We start from the raw sequence: 15,585 nt of genomic DNA on the forward strand, positions 1-15,585 counted from the left end.
CTCGAAATTCGACCAGGAAAGTGATCAGCATAACGAAAATACATCTTGCCTACTTCAATATCCGATGATTCTGATTTCGCCATGTATCTGTAATATTTATAAAATTATTAAAAAATAAAAAATTAACTCGTAAAAAAAAAACTCTAATTTTTTGGTGCGACAGGCGCCTGTCGCTCCAAAAAACTCGTGCGACAGCGCCTGCTGTCGCACCAGATTTGGTGCGACCGCAGGCCGCGCATGGGCGCGCGCTGCTGCCCAGCGATGGGCGCCGGCGCGCGCCCTGCCCCCCTCCCTCCCCACCCCCAAAATTAAGCGCAATCACTCCAAAATCAAAAACAGTACTCCCAAACACCACCAACCACCACAAACATCATCACCACTATTATCAATCTCAAGCTATAACTATTATTATTCTAAAATCTCATTTTAAATTAATGAAAATAAGAAAAATGACTAACCTAGGTTTTGTTGAAGGTTGTGGATCGTAGATCGGATGCCGGTGAGAGATGGAGCCGCCGCCGACGGGGTTGATGTCGCCGTCGATGATGGGAGTTGGATCGGTTTGGGAGAGATGAGAGAAAGGGAGTGTTGGGGAAGAGATGAGGGAGGGGTATTTTGGACTCAAATGTTGTTTAATGGCTAATGTTGATAGAAATATTTTTGGGGGGTTAAGATGAAAAAAAGCAAAGTTTTTTTGGTTATTAGTGTAAATTTCCCAAAAAAAAGCCTCATGCACATCGCGTGTCGTTCCGTTACGAAATTCCATTCCAACGTGTCGTGCCGTTACGATTTTCCATTCCAACGGCTCAGATTACCAGGATGTTTGTTTATAAAATGTAACCGTTGGATCAACAGTGATCCAAAAATGGAAAAAGTGCTAGGGTTTTAACCTTTGCTAGGGTTTTAATCTTGAAGCCCAAATAAGCAGCCTATAAATAAGCCCATGTCCAGAGACACAAACGGACCTTTTCGCTCTACTTTTTTTTTATTTTGCTTTGGTTTGGTCTGTTTACAAAGTGAGAAAATCACTTTCGTTGTTCGTTGTTAGAAAAAAAAAATGATCGATTATATTTGTTTGGACAGAGAAATCACGGTCATGAGATGAGTTTTCTAATCTGTACTGTAATCTGTATACGGTGATGGTGAATATTGACGACGGATTCTCTTTCTACCGTGTTTCTCTGCCCAATCAGATATATTTGATCTTCATTCCATTTCCATTTCTGCCTGAGCCTTATATATGTATTGATTAGTTAGTTCTTGAAATCTCTTCCAGATCCGTTCCAAAAACTTTTTATTAGTTTTTTTCTGGTTTTCACTACTCTTCCAGATCCGTTCTGGCTTTTATTTTGGACCGACAGTTGAAAGCAAGGATCGAATCTAGTTTGGGCTGAACCGGTTAAAGATTATATACACACACACATATACGTATATATGCATATACTTTAATACAGGCGCCTTTACTTTTTGTTTTTGTTTGATAAAGACACTTTTAAATCGTGCACACTTCTAATTCGTGGAGTTTAATAAACTATTTTAATGTTATAAAAATATAAAATTTTATAATATGTTTAAAAATATTTTTATTAAAGTGCAGGTTTAAAATTTCACAATTGCCCTGGAATTAAAAATTGATAGTGGTTTGTATTGATTAGAGATGGTAAAATTTAAATTTGGATCCGGATGTTGGTGCATCCTGATTGCGGTAGATTTTTAGATATTTGGATTCGTATAATAATAAATTTAAATATAATATTAAATTTAATAATTTACTTAATAATATCAAATAAAATTTAATTATAATTTAACAATCAATAAGTCAACACTATAAATTTACAAACGATAATTTCACACAAGATAAATCAAACATTAAAAAAAAAAAAATCTAAGGTAAGCCAATTTATTAAAATATTCTTTAATTATTGTTATTATTTTTATTTTTTAACATAATTTTCATAGTTATAGAGTTAATTATACTTATACATATTAAATAAATAATTTTATTAATATATTTTTCAATTAAAATTTAATTGAATAAAATAATACGGATTCCGATATCCAATTTCTCGGAATGCACTTACATCTAAATTCAAATTTCAAGGATCTTGATTTTAAGATACGGATTCAAATCTTCTGAATTTTTATGGATCCGTAGTTTATTTCCATCCTTATTATTGGTTAATTGAACCTTCTTGGTTTGGTTATATGAAACAAACTTATTATAACGTGCCAATATAAAAATCAGAACTGCTGTATGATATTCAAATATTTCAAGAACTAGTACAGAATGAATCCAAATGATGTCAAGGCCGCCACCAAGGTGAATGCAAATGGAGGTTTAACGGGAGCATCTGTTTCAAATCCGGGTATATATTACCAATTCGGTCATTGTTAGGCTAACTAGTTTATCTTATTAATTTTTTTTCAATCAAGATTGTGTTGAGTTAAGCTACAAGCACCAATACAATTAATTCTGATTCCCTTTGTAAATTAAAATCTTTTCACCCTTTATTAATTAAATCTTTCCTCCCCGTTAATTCTTCTCCAAATCACATAATGCATGTTTGAAGCATTAATCGACTTAATTATTAATTAAACTTTTGATTTGCAAATCTGCTGGTCCATTTTGTTACCGAAAGGGAACCACTACCAATGTTATCTCTTTGATGTGACAATTCCCGTCGTTCAATTCTCAGCCAGACTCTGAAGCAGTGCACTTTTGGCGACATCTGATCTGAATGTGGGCTTGCTTTTAATTGTATGTGATTGCATTAAAAATGGTATGAAATGACATTTTCTTTTTTCCCCTCTTCCCATTGGCTATAAAATGAAGTAATCGTGAAAATCCTTCCATTTTCTCCTCAAATTTTCCTTAAATTTTCTTTTTGCCTTAAGAAAGCTAATTACCAAATGAAAAGATGAGTAAAGGGATTTGACTGAGGGATTTTTGTCAAATGCGATGGATGCAAGCCAAACAGACATGTTTCGTTAGGCAATAAGCAGGCGCTGCAATTCAGTTTATTTAATTATAACAAAATTATATAAGAATACACGACCATTTGCTGCTGCAATGAAAAGAGCCAGCCCTTTTAAGTTTTACCTTGCTTCGTATGTTTTTATTACTTGCGCTAATAAGCCACCGAAAAATCAAACGTCGGTGACCGGAGGAGGGGGGCAAATCCCTCCCCCACCGGGAATCATACTGCAAGGATTACCGCCAATAGGTGGCACGGGAGCCCTCTGGAGGGTCGCATGGCTAATAAGGTTACGAATATGCGGCTTCGCATGCAATGGCCTCAAGGCTGAACCTAGTTGCATTGTGCTGCTTGAAGCGAACAAAATGATGAACATGAACAAAATTGTGAAGAAGCGAATGTTTGTTCTATGGAACTCCATTTTTTTTTTTTTTTTGAGTGAGTTTGATGGAGATGTCTTATATGCAAATATAAAGGCTTCAGGGCTTTGTCTCTCTTATCTTTTACAACCAAGTCTGTTCTTGCAAATATAAAAAATAAAACCTGTAACATTTAACAAAAAGATTCTAGATTTTGTTGATTAGCTTATAAACTTTGGAATATGATATACTCGACCCTTCGACAGCTCATTTAACAAATCGATATACCATTTTTATTGCTGGAAGAATGAAGTCATAAAAGATGCCTATTTGTTGTTGATTATCTTTTCCAAAATTATCATCCTCAAATGAATAAAAGAACAGCTCTCTGTCTTTAAAAAGAATCATGACTATTATAACATGGAAATGTATAAATAAAAAGTAATGATAAAATCACAATTACTTTGTGTAAGTAATTGTATACAAATTGATATGATATGAGAAGATTGGTTATATAAAATTACCATAAATAAGTTCATATAATTGAAAAAAAATAACTGTTAGTATTCTTCAGCTGATCTTTTTATACTAAATTATTTTGTAAACATTAATTTGCATAAAATAGGTTGATAAATTAAGGATTAGAACTATTATGATACTCAAATATATATGTCAAAATTTAACACTATTTTAGTATGCAAAAGGATAAAAGACACCCAATTCAAGTGCCTCTCATTCAATCATGTTAATCAAAAGCAGCAAACGCAAACACACACTTCCCTCTCTATTTAGAAACCCACCTCAAAGCCTTCACCAAATGCAAAACCCAGTAACCAAAACACAAAACCAATCTCTGTTTTGGGTCCAAACAAGTTGGAGTACCGTGTAAGGCACCACTGTAAACCAGGTGCAATCAGTCCCAAAAAAGCCCAAGAATATTTTCGTCAACTGATCCAAACCAAACCCATTCCTAATATTGATGCGTTCAATCATTTGTACGTTCAATTTCCAAGCCTAAGCGTTATGATGTTGTGTTTTCAATGTATGAGGAATTATACAGTTGTGAAATTCAGCCTGAGTTGTACACATTTAATATTTTGATCAATTGTTTTTATCAAACAGGGAAAATAAATTGTGAGTTTTGTGTACCGGGTGAGATCATAAAGAGGGGTTTTAAGCCTGATTTAATTACTATGAGTACTCTGCTTGAGGCTCTGTGTTTGGATGGTAAATTTTTTGATGCGGTTGAGTTGTTTGATAAATTGACTGAGTCAGGTTTTGAAGGTAATGTTAATGTCTATGGGATTCTCATTAATGGATTATGCAAGATTCGCGAGATTGATTCTGCTATTCATTTGCATGGGAGGATGATTTGTGAGACCAATGTGGTTATTTATTGATGGTCTTTGTAAAGATGGGTCTGTTGATGACGCAATAAAAATGATCAAACAAATTATAGGAAATGGTATTTGCCCCGATGTCATTGTTTACAGTTCGTTGATTAACAGGTTGTGTAGCTTTAATAGATTGAAGGAAGCTGTTGAGTATTCTGATAAAATGGTTGCTCGAGGGATTTCCGCTGAATTAGTCAATTACAACTCACTGATTCATGGTTTTTGTCGAATGGGATTTTGCAAGGAGGCAAATAGAATTTTTAATCGAATGTTGAGAAAATTGGGAGGAGGGAAAATTGTAACGTTCACAATATTGATAGACTGCTTATGCGAGGAGGGAAAATTGGGAGAAGCAAGGAAGATTTTCAGTTTGATTATTAAGCCCAGGAGGGAGCCTAACTTATTTAACTTATTATTCACTCATCAATGGATTAAGAATCGGTTGGTCACCTGATGCTGGAAAACTGTTAGAGTCGATTGTAGATGAAGGGACTTGAGCTCGATGTTTTTACCTACAATGTAATGATTAATTGCTATTGCAAGAGTTTGAAGACTGAAAAAGCTGTTAGCCTCTTTCAAGAAATGCTTCATAAGGGATTGAAGCCTAATAAAGTTGGTTACGACCTACTTATAACAGAGCTTCGTCAAGTTGGGTGAGTAGCAGAAGCACAAAAGCTGTTCAATGGGATGCCTGCAGCTGATCTATCTCCGAATTTATTCACATATTCAGCTTTGATAGATGGGCTTTTCAAAAATGGCCACGTTGAAGAGGCAATTGCTCTGCTCCAGTCCCTTGAAAGGGACAAGAAAGAGCTAAATATTGAGGTTTACAGTGCAGTCATTGATGGGTTGTGTAGAGTGGGCAGATTGGAAGCTAGAAAGAAGTTAGATCAACTCTCAGAGAAAGATTTGGTTCCTGATGTTGTAACATTTGACATTCTGATCAATGGCATCTGCAAGAAAGAGATGATAATGGAGACTGATATGTTGCTTGTCCAAATGGAAAAGTAGGGACGTTTTCCAGACTCTATATCATTCAACACCATTATTCGGGTTTTCTTGTGAAAAATGAAACTGATAAAGCAATGTAGCTTCTTGAACAAAATGTGTAATAGGAACTTCTCATCAAATGAACAGTTCACTCTAATGCTGCTATAACTCTATTTTGTAGATTCAATGTCGTGCAACCATTGAGTTCCAAATGTTTTTCGGGGGAACTTTTCAACTGTAAATTCTGTACAATGATATGGTACAAAATACGGAAAGAGATACTAGTAAATCGGTAACTTCACTTTTGTGTGAGAATTGAGGTAATAAAAACTTGTCCATTTTTCCCCTAAATGCAATAGTATTCAGATTTGCACGTTCTAACATTCTGTCGTATTCATGTTGTTGCAATTGCATATTTGTTTTATTACATATGATACAGTCCTTTAAGATGGTGTATATTTGCGGTTTCCCTTTTTCTACTTCGATTTTGAGTGTGGGTGAATGATAAATAATATCACATTCATATATTATTGCTTTTATTCTGGTGAATTCTATATTTCTAATGTGCCAAGATTTTACCCATGCTACTGCGTCCCCTTCACTTCTTCCTATCAGCTTTGCTGCCCTCCTTTTGAGTTTTGTCTGCAAGATTCTGATTTCAGAAAGTTGTGTCAAACTGTCAGCCTACAGTGCCCGTTCTTTTGCCCTTGCAAACAAGGTAAATGACTCAATCCTAAGCTTGCCCAGGCATCTTAATAGTCTGACTGATTCAACTAGTTGAAGTCAATGCTTCACCGGAATTAGATATTCCAATTTTGAGCATACAATTTCACTTAATCATTGAAGACAAAGACAAGTGTTGGGCAAATATGTGCTGTCGGACTGCTTTCTAAGCACCAAGCTGGATGCTACGGGGGTTGAAGTCCTTATGGTGGGTATCCTTAGTTGGAATGAAGAAAAATCTGTATCCCTCCACAAAACTCAGCACATTCATTACATGATTTACAATATAAGTAAGAAAAAGGAAAGATTGGTACTCACTCTCAAATCTATATTTGTTTATTTAGATGCTATTTGCGTGAAATCCTCTTTCTACCACGAGCCCTACTAGCCGGAACACCTTTTGAAGTGCTTGTAATATCCTTTGCAGGTTCTTCCTCACTTTTGTCATCATCGCTCCCTTCATCAAAACTCTCAGTTTTGTCTGTGGACTGTTCCTCTTGTTGCAAATCCCCCATGACTGCCTGTTTTGAAAGCTTGTCTCGAAGCTCTCTGAGTTTTGATTTCTTTGAATTCAACACACCTAGGAACTAGAAGCAGGAAAAAAAACTTGAAGTTAGTCCTAAATACTAAAAGAATAGAAAGTTGATGCTCCTAAGATCCTATTCATCCTTTAATAACTAGCATGCTCAGAGTTCAAAACATCTTGAAATTACAACTATGACTAAATGGGTATTCTGGAAACATCAATTATGGGAAATCTAAACCATACATTTAAGAATTCAGCATTTATACAATTTCATCAGTCAAAACTGAATTGGAAAGAGGGGCTTCATCAGAAACACCTGATGTCCCTATTTTCAAACGTTTTATTCTTTTGGTCTCTGTCTTGGATCTCCAGTTAAAGAGCAATACTATCAGTGTTATTTATTCACGCACCTTTGCATAGATTGCTGATTCAAACTCCAGCTTCTCATTCTTAAATCTCTCACTTTGTGCTAAACACTTCTCAGCCTCCACTTTCAGTCTCTCAAATGATTGAGTTTTTGTGACAACTTCATCCTATAAGCGAAAGAGATAAAACATGAAGGTGTTATAAGCTGACAGACAAATTTCATTACCAAACTAATTGACATAGGCATTTCATCTCCATCTATCTATCCAAAGAAACAGCAAGAATAATAGAACAAAACGTTCAATGTCATTTACAGTCAAAATTCATACCACATGTATATAGCTCGTTGGTACAGAAAATTTTATAAAGAAAATGAAGTATCCTGGCAGGACCATTCCATTTTGGAGTTATAAAGAGTGAAGCCCAAGGAGCTTTAGAGCTTCTTCAAACTTGGCCATCAATACCGCAGCTGATACAAACTTTTCCAGAATAAGACATATTGCTACAATCACTTTGCTAGAAGTATAAAATAAGATTCCTCAAGTACCCAAAATCCAATTCAAACTCACATATTGTGTATGTGAAAAATGTCTCAGCTTAATCCATAATGAATCAAAAGCATTATAGATGATATCAACAACCAGTAGGACAGATGACACCCCATGAATCAGCAACTCATCACTGATAAGAAAGAAAGGTCGAAGTGAATCAGCATGTTTGATTTACATTCCATGTAACCAACCACTACTCGCTCTTCCAACCTAAAGTCTGGACCACCTACAGAGAAAGTGAACTTCTAAAGATATAAATGTCTATCATGGAAATTATATTTAGCATTGTCCTCATGAAACAAAATACAAAGAACCAAGTCAATGTACAACCATTGATAGTTTTGAATCAAACATCAAGAGAAATAAATCCCTTCCATTGAATATAAACGAACCCAGTATGGACAGATCCCAAGTCTTTTCTTTTACTGCCCTTCAAACATTACTTACAACATGCACCAAGTCATTGAAATCTAACGAACATTACAAACACATCTAATAAAGTAAAATTGTTTCAACTAACAATCTTCAAAATTTCAGCCAACAAAAAGGCAAAAGAATCTTACACTGAGCCTAATGTTTGCATCCATAAGAAAGTCCAAAATCCCTGCAGTAACCTTCTTGCTATTAGGTGCTGATCCACATTTCCACCGCCATTCAAGCTTAGTCCCTTCCTTCTCAAATGTCCATGACAACTGCAATACATCACAATCACATACATACCCACAATTTTAAATTTCACCTTTTTCCAATTTCAATTTCGATAAAATAAATTAAATTTTAAAATATAATAACAAAAACTTACTCTTTTACATCCATCAGCAGCATCAGTAAAACCGTAAACAGAACCAGGCTGCTGAAACCCTAAATAGCGCTCAGCCAATTTGACGTATTCGGTCACCGGCTGGTCCCACAGCGCCGCCCTATCTTTCACCTGCTCCTCAGACGCTGTCGAAAAGACGAAAACGCTGTTGCTTTGAGACACACCCAAAAAGAAAAATGACAAATTTAAATTAATATTTGTTACAGGTTTTAATTTATAATACCGTTGCAGAGCCAAGCGTTGAGACCGTCAGTGATGGAGAGATCGAAGTGGGTCTGAAACCACGTGCCTTTGACGAAAATGGGATCCGTGGCGTCGGGAATCTCCAGCTTTAGACATGTATGGCTCGTCGCCTCCATTTTTTCTGAGCTCCTTCCTCGAGAAGCCCCAAGTGCGAGTGCAGAAATCTTCCCGCCTTTTCGAGTTGCGTGTTTTGGAATTTGGACTTTTCGCACATATTTATATAGATCCTATAAATAAATATTAGGATATGACCAGTTTGAAAGCCACGTGTATCACCAAACGCACTAGCATTATAACATAGTGGCAGCAGTAAGCTAATCATAGCGTTATCATCCACAAGAAGAAGCCCAGCCAAAAAAAAATGTCTTTGAGGTTCTGCAACTCTCACTCACTGTATCATCTTCTTCTGGTTCTCGTAATCTTCTGTTCCATTTCTGCAATCTACGCTAAAGCAAATGAAGACCCAACAATCAGAACTATGGAGGCTTTCTCAGGGTACCCAATTCATGAATCAAACTCATTTGTTACAAACTTGGCTTCTTCACTCTCAGTTGATACTGAAACTCTCCAAAAACGGGTACTGAGAAAATCTATAGCATTATGGACGAGTAAAATAATGTGGGTTTTTTATTTTCTTATTAAAAAATATATATATTTTTAATGCGTGTGGTTTTGGCTTCTTTTTGTTTTTTTTTTTTTTTTGGGCTAGATCGATGAACTGTCAACTTTCTCGGACACTCCTGCCCCATCAGTTACTAGGGTCTTGTACACTGAGAATGATGTATTGGCACGCAGGTAACTATTTAAGAAGTTACAGTTCTTGTGCATGTTCTAATTGTCTGCAAATCTTAATAGAAAGTTACAGTTTTTATATTGTTTTTTCATTAATTATTCGTATATCGAATCCTTTATAATATTTCATCTGATGGAGTTGTTTCTTGTAGTCCTTAAAGGTAATCATTTATTTTACAACATGAATAGGCCTATTTTACTGAGTTATCAGTGTTTTTGAATGAATTATTCAGGTTAGGCCTTGGAGAATTCTATATGTGATGCTTTATCTGATTGTTTGTCAAGAGATATTTGTTCCCTTTGTATGCTTTATCAGTGGCCCCCTCATGTCTAGAAGGATATATACAGGACATTACTCTTGCTTCTAATCCAGCAGCAGTTGTCTAATATTTCCGGCCATTCTAAGTAGTTATTAACTTACAATGCTATTTAAGCTCATGTGTTGAGAACATACTATTAAAGCCTTACAGTATATATTCAATCATATTTGAAAATTTTATTATGTGTAGAGGATTATCTAGTTAACTCTTTATATGCCATTGCTTTCTGAATTTTTTTTTTCCTCAATTGCTCACCTAAATTAAGGATTTATGCTGTCTGTTTGCAATATTTTAATGCAGCTACATCAAGAACTTGATGGGGCTTTCAGGTCTCTCTGTTAGGGAGGATGCAGTTGGTAACATATTTGGTAGATGGTGAGATTTCATCTTCCTTCAGAGGAGTTTGGTTATCATGAATTTTTTGCCAAACTCATGCTCTCTAAATGAACCCAATTGAACTCAAGATTACCCTAACCTGTGTTAGTTTGCATGGATGGAAGTTCTTGGTTTCATTTATTCTCACTTAGAGTTTCAGTTCCTGTAACTGTGTTCAGATTGACATGTCATCAAAATGGAAAAAGAAAATCATATTATGAGTATAGAGTGTGGTGTACTGCATTTTTTGAGAAAATGCCATAATTCTCACAGCAACTTGAAGTGCACTCTCCATATGGTCTTGTGTTTTTCACAAAGGGTAATCTAGTTGACAATTGGTGTTCTCTTTTCCTGTCATTTTCCAAATTTTTGGCCTTTTTGTTAGAGTAGTGAAGTTTCTTTCAAGGATGTCTGCATTCGTTGAAGGGATTTTTTTTTTTGTGGCAGTAATAGTTTGGAGTATCAAAGCTCACAATACCACCTTTTTTCTTCATTTCTCTGAGACAAATGTTTCGCAATTTCTGTTGTGTATCCTCAAATGTCTTTGACCATGCCCCCACCCCTGTTTCCCTTATGCAGGATTGGCAATGAAGCAGTGCTTGCTCCAGTTGCAACAGGTTCTCACATTGATGCCATTCCGTACTCTGGGAAGTATGATGGTGTTGTTGGTGTGCTAGGTGCAATAGAAGCCATTAATGTGCTAAAAAGGTATTGGTTGATTTTATTGGTAGCGTCTGATGAATCTTAAATATGTGGTTATAAATTGCCAATTATGTTTGCTTTCTGGGTTGATTAGCATTCTAGATTAGCACTGAAAATTTCTCTTTTTGCAAATTGATGGCAATAAGTTCAATCAACATACATAACTTTATTCATGAATGGATAAACTTTTAGATGTTGAGTGCCTTTAGTTAGATCACCTGTGCTGTAGTCAGATAATGTCAAAATTGAATCAGGAGATATTCAGATATTCCTTGCTCAAGCTATCAAAGAAGAGATTTGAAACACTTATCTCAAACTATATCCAAAGACACCCTCTTAAAGCCGTGTCTTGGAGATACAGTTATAATAAACATTGTTATGTTCTCTCAGTTTTCCAGTCTAGGGTATTGTTTATGCTTTTGGTTTCCAGCTAATAAGATTGTTTTGAACTGAATAGCATGGATGCAATTTCTTTCTCATCATGTCATAGTTTTTTTCAGATAAAGGTATTGTGTAGTAGCCACAGTTTTTGGTCTATGCTATGTTGACTGGGTCTTTAACAGATCTGGATTCAAGCCTAGAAGGTCACTGGAGGTTATCATGTTCACCTCAGAGGAGCCCACACGCTATGGGATCAGTTGTTTGGGAAGGTTAGCCACTTGTAAATGGTTTAAACTTCATAACTCAATACATGCACTTGGGTTTATTTGGTTGCTTTCCTTTCTTAATTTTTGTCCATACAAAAAGAAGAAAAGATACTTTTCCTCTGGAGTTTCCTTTTACTTACCTTTGCAAACTTTATAGCAACCACTTCCACTGTACATTAAACTTCAACAGGTTATGTCTTGGCATGGTGGATGGTATATGGGTTTGGAAATCTTATACTATAGTATGAGTTCGTGTGTTTATTTTTTTGTGCAGTCGCTTATTGGCAGGAATTGAGTCACTTGCAAAAGATCTGACATCAACAGTTGATGGTCAAAATATATCCTTTTTAGATGCTGCAAGATCTGCTGGATACGCAAAAGAGCACAATGACCTATCCAGTGTGTTTTTGAAGAAAGGAAGTTACTCTGCTTTTGTTGAATTGCATATAGAGCAGGGACCCATTCTGGAGGAGGAAGGTTTGTCATTTTTTACTGCTTATTTTATCCTTATGATCTCAATTTATTGATGGTTATTAATCCACTTTATACTTCAAATCAGGTACATCAATTGGTATAGTGACTGCGATTGCAGCTCCTGCAAGTATAAAAGTAGATTTTGAAGGCAATGGAGGGCATGCGGGTGCTGTCTTGATGCCGAATAGGTAACTGCTGTCTGCCTGTATGCAGTTAAATTTACATATCTTTCATCAATTTGGTATATTCATCATTCTGATTCTTTTATTATGCTTATTCAGTCAACAAGATTCACGACGTTTTACATGTAATGAGCAGGAACGATGCCGGTCTGGCTGCTTCAGAACTAGCGCTAGCTGTCGAGAAACATGTTCTAGAATCTGGATCCATTGATACCGTTGGTACAGTCGGTAAGTCATCTTCCTGAATGCCTAAACTTAGAATTTTTTGGTACTTATTGTTTAAATCCATCTTGCATTAGATTATATCTAACTTTGAGTTGGCTATCTTTCTTTCTTAGAACTATGATGTGACTCAATATATCCTGTTTCCTAAGGTATTCTGGAGCTGCATCCTGGTGCAATCAACAGCATACCAAGCAAGTCACACTTAGAAATTGGTATGGTTCCAATCAGTTGTTGAAGTCTTATTGGAAAACTGGCCAACAATTTTATAACATAAATACTTTGCATGAGATGAGTATTAAGTTCCTGAAGTTTGTTTAAAATCATGTTATTGGCATTCTTCTTCTCCCAAAGTTTGATTTAATTCCAGTTGATTTCTGAAGTTTTTCTTTGTTATTTATTGAGTTTTCTATTATCTGTGTTTCGGCAGACACACGAGACATTGATGAAAAGCGAAGAAATAGTGTGATTGAAAAAATCCGTCAGTCTGCAATTACAATTGCTAAAAATCGTGGGGTCACTCTATCTGAATTCAAAATCGTAAATCAGGATCCACCAGCTCTTTCTGAGAAATCAATAATTGAGGCAGTGGAAGCAGCGTCAAAAGAACTTAATTTAACACATAAGTTTATGATAAGCAGAGCTTACCATGATTCACTCTTTATGGCCAGGTATAGATAGAGAGAAAGAGTTAATATTTGTACCTTGTCCAGTACCATGCTATATGTCCCATTATTTTGGGCCCTCCAAGTGCCATGTTTCTTAACATGAAGATTTTACTCCTTTTTCCCCCCTTTCTTTTCTTTGAAAGAGGAGGAAAATGATAAAATCTAATGATGCAAGATACCAATATGGGAATTCAGGTGAAGAAAATTTTCCAAGGTGAAAACTGGGAGTGGGTACTTTTTGGCAGCAATTTACTGCTGAAAATTCGCCGAAATCCCCATGATTTGAGTGACTGGCACCCAAATTTTCAAAAGTTTCACATCCAATCTGTTTCTTCCAACTCCCAAGCTTTTTCACAAACAATACACAGCACCAAACTTGCACACAAATGTGAAATGTATCCTTATTTTTAGATGCTTTACTATGAATTAGCTATCTTATTATTACCGTTCACTTCACCTGCTTAAGGATGTTTTAGATGGTGAATGCATATTTAATCTTATTGTTCTTCTTGCTAGCAACATCTAATTATAGGTTCACATCCTTGCAGGGTATCGCCAATGGGCATGATATTCATTCCATGTTTCAAAGGTATGAACGCATTTCTTTTCTTCTGTATCTAGAAATCTAAACCCTTCATCGCTGATTATTAAGTTGAATGTTGAAATATTCGGAATGACTATAATTATCTAGTTGGATTTCATCAATAAAAATTTTTAGGTACTGCTTTGGTGCTGGTGCTTCTTTTGCTTTTGAATTATGTGCACATGAAACAAATCTTGTGTGGAAGTACACTAAAATCACATGATGTGAATTAGAAAATGTACGCTTGTACAAGTAGTAGGGCACATACCCATTCTCGAATGGTGTCAACTTAGTAGGGGACTTTATCTAGTCAAAATGAGGACGTCTAGCATTTGTAATCTATCTAATCATCTTCTTATTTTATGAGGGAACTAGAGCATAGAACCAGACTAATGCTTGTTTTCATACATTTGATTTTGCAGGTTATAGCCACAAGCCTGAGGAATATGCCTCTGGCCATGACATGGAAAATGGGGTAAAGGTATTAGCATTGACCCTTGCCAAGTTGTCCCTGCAATGATCACTGCTTGTAATTCTTGTCAACCAACAACCTGCAATGATCACTGCTTGCAATACTAGGTATACAGGGTTATACATTCTCCTTTCTGTTACCCTTTGTGCAGTCAGGAGTTACTTTATGCTTATTTTTAGTAAATGACTTGATATAGAGCTCCAACATTGATCCATGACTTACGAGTTACTTAGACATGAGACTGTAAATTCAGATAGTCTTGTAACAGTCTTGTTGACCATGGGACAGTAGATTCTGATAGTCATGTTGAATATCTCATATTTCTCTTGATGAGGAATCACAGTGATGACGCCTTTAATTTAGCTTAGAGCAGAGTTTTCTCAGATGTTGTGATAATTGTGGACGAACAGATGATAAATCTAGCACTCACCAGCACTTACAACAATCCTCTTCTGTTTTCTGGTAAGAACTAGTATCATAATCACTAACCTAATAATTGTCCTCCGAGTCAGATCAACAGTTGAAACCGACCCAGCCCTGCCCCCAACCCCTCTCTTATTTTGGTGGTGGTTGTTGAACACATTTTTTGAAATTACAACTCTAACGGTGATGCTTGCAGCATTAGCTGATCTCAGGATGCAGTCTATTTGCGTAAATTTTGTGTGTGCTGCATATGGGTGTTTGTGAGTGTCTGGCGCGTGAGAGGGAGTGTGAGAAGAGAACTTCATAAATCTGTTTATCTGATGTAAAATGAAACATGAAAGAGCAGGAGCATAAGTGATAAGTTTGATTATATGAAAAGAGAAAAATGGAAATATGCCCGGAAAACACCCAACGGCTTTAGATGTATTGGTAATTTTAAATCTATGGGAATACAGGTAATCAAGGTTGTACATCAGTTTGCGTAGGCCTTAATTATTTTGAGTAGCTATTACTAGAGTTATTATTGTATAGAATGCCACGTGGCCTATATTTTTTTAATTCTCATTAATTATATTATTTTTCTTAAAATTTTGCCCAAAAATTAGCTTTCTTAATAATATAAAGAATCGCCAACATTTGAATCACAACTCATCATCCTAGAAACTTGTAATCAATATCTAATGGATGAATGTTATATCAGTTGGAATTCAAATTGAGAATTAAATGTTTGGACACCTAGTATTGTTCTAATTTTATTTTATCTTGAAGGTAATTTGTA

At 35.7% G+C, this 15,585-nt stretch overlaps 4 protein-coding genes across 5 annotated transcripts in view; 2 read left to right on the plus strand and 2 right to left on the minus strand.

The window, feature by feature from the left end:
- The window catches only part of LOC112096796, a 2,856-nt gene extending 2,773 nt beyond the window's left edge, over positions 1–83 (minus strand). Inside the window, exon 1 of the mRNA XM_024180595.1 lies at positions 43–83. Coding sequence (XP_024036363.1) covers positions 43–83 — 41 coding nt within the window. The remainder of the gene's footprint in view (positions 1–42) is intronic.
- A 2,204-nt stretch (positions 84–2,287) lies between these two features.
- LOC18032052 (pentatricopeptide repeat-containing protein At1g62680, mitochondrial) lies at positions 2,288–5,385 on the plus strand. The gene is made up of 4 exons (XM_024180600.1): positions 2,288–2,366; positions 4,457–4,618; positions 4,749–4,975; positions 5,272–5,385. The coding sequence occupies exons 1-4, from the start codon at positions 2,288–2,290 to the stop codon at positions 5,383–5,385; spliced, it is 582 nt and encodes a 193-aa protein (XP_024036368.1).
- Positions 5,386–6,070: 685 nt separating this feature from the next.
- LOC18032386 (DNA repair protein XRCC4) lies at positions 6,071–9,216 on the minus strand. The gene is made up of 5 exons (XM_006420099.2): positions 8,928–9,216; positions 8,687–8,829; positions 8,448–8,576; positions 7,378–7,500; positions 6,071–7,028 (listed from the first exon to the last, which is right to left on the minus strand). Exons 1-5 carry the CDS (start codon positions 9,061–9,063, stop codon positions 6,789–6,791), a joined length of 771 nt encoding a protein of 256 aa, XP_006420162.1. The 5' UTR covers positions 9,064–9,216; the 3' UTR covers positions 6,071–6,788.
- Positions 9,217–9,233: 17 nt separating this feature from the next.
- On the plus strand, positions 9,234–14,790 carry LOC18031184 (ureidoglycolate hydrolase). Of its 2 annotated transcripts, XM_006420101.2 has the most exons (12): positions 9,234–9,524; positions 9,657–9,742; positions 10,360–10,434; positions 11,014–11,142; positions 11,700–11,786; positions 12,058–12,260; positions 12,343–12,445; positions 12,576–12,667; positions 12,814–12,876; positions 13,092–13,332; positions 13,878–13,918; positions 14,335–14,432. In XM_006420101.2, the coding sequence occupies exons 1-12, from the start codon at positions 9,309–9,311 to the stop codon at positions 14,430–14,432; spliced, it is 1,434 nt and encodes a 477-aa protein (XP_006420164.1). In that variant the 5' UTR covers positions 9,234–9,308. The 2 variants fall into 2 exon arrangements, with proteins under 2 accessions (XP_006420164.1, XP_024038012.1); XM_024182244.1 differs by lacking the exon at positions 10,360–10,434 and having other exon boundaries at positions 14,335–14,790.
- The last annotated feature ends 795 nt before the right edge of the window (positions 14,791–15,585 follow it).

This window comes from Citrus clementina, unplaced genomic scaffold (assembly GCF_000493195.1).
Source record: "Citrus clementina cultivar Clemenules unplaced genomic scaffold, Citrus_clementina_v1.0 scaffold_9, whole genome shotgun sequence".
Taxonomy (NCBI): domain Eukaryota; kingdom Viridiplantae; phylum Streptophyta; class Magnoliopsida; order Sapindales; family Rutaceae; genus Citrus; species Citrus x clementina.

Coding starts and splice junctions, on each gene's coding strand:
- LOC18032052 (XM_024180600.1), top strand. CDS start 2,288: ATGAATCCAAATGATGTCAAGGCCGCCACCAAGGTGAATGCAAATGGA. Junction 2,367..4,456: donor AGCATCTGTTTCAAATCCGG/GTATATATTACC, acceptor TTTATCAAACAG/GGAAAATAAATTGTGAGTTT. Junction 4,619..4,748: donor GACTGAGTCAGGTTTTGAAG/GTAATGTTAATG, acceptor GTCTTTGTAAAG/ATGGGTCTGTTGATGACGCA.
- LOC18032386 (XM_006420099.2), bottom strand. CDS start 9,063: ATGGAGGCGACGAGCCATACATGTCTAAAGCTGGAGATTCCCGACGCC. Junction 8,577..8,686: donor CTGCTGATGGATGTAAAAGA/GTAAGTTTTTGT, acceptor GATGTATTGCAG/TTGTCATGGACATTTGAGAA. Junction 7,501..8,447: donor ATGCAAACATTAGGCTCAGT/GTAAGATTCTTT, acceptor TTTCGCTTATAG/GATGAAGTTGTCACAAAAAC.
- LOC18031184 (XM_006420101.2), top strand. CDS start 9,309: ATGTCTTTGAGGTTCTGCAACTCTCACTCACTGTATCATCTTCTTCTG. Junction 10,435..11,013: donor GGTAACATATTTGGTAGATG/GTGAGATTTCAT, acceptor TCCCTTATGCAG/GATTGGCAATGAAGCAGTGC. Junction 12,877..13,091: donor CAAGTCACACTTAGAAATTG/GTATGGTTCCAA, acceptor GTGTTTCGGCAG/ACACACGAGACATTGATGAA.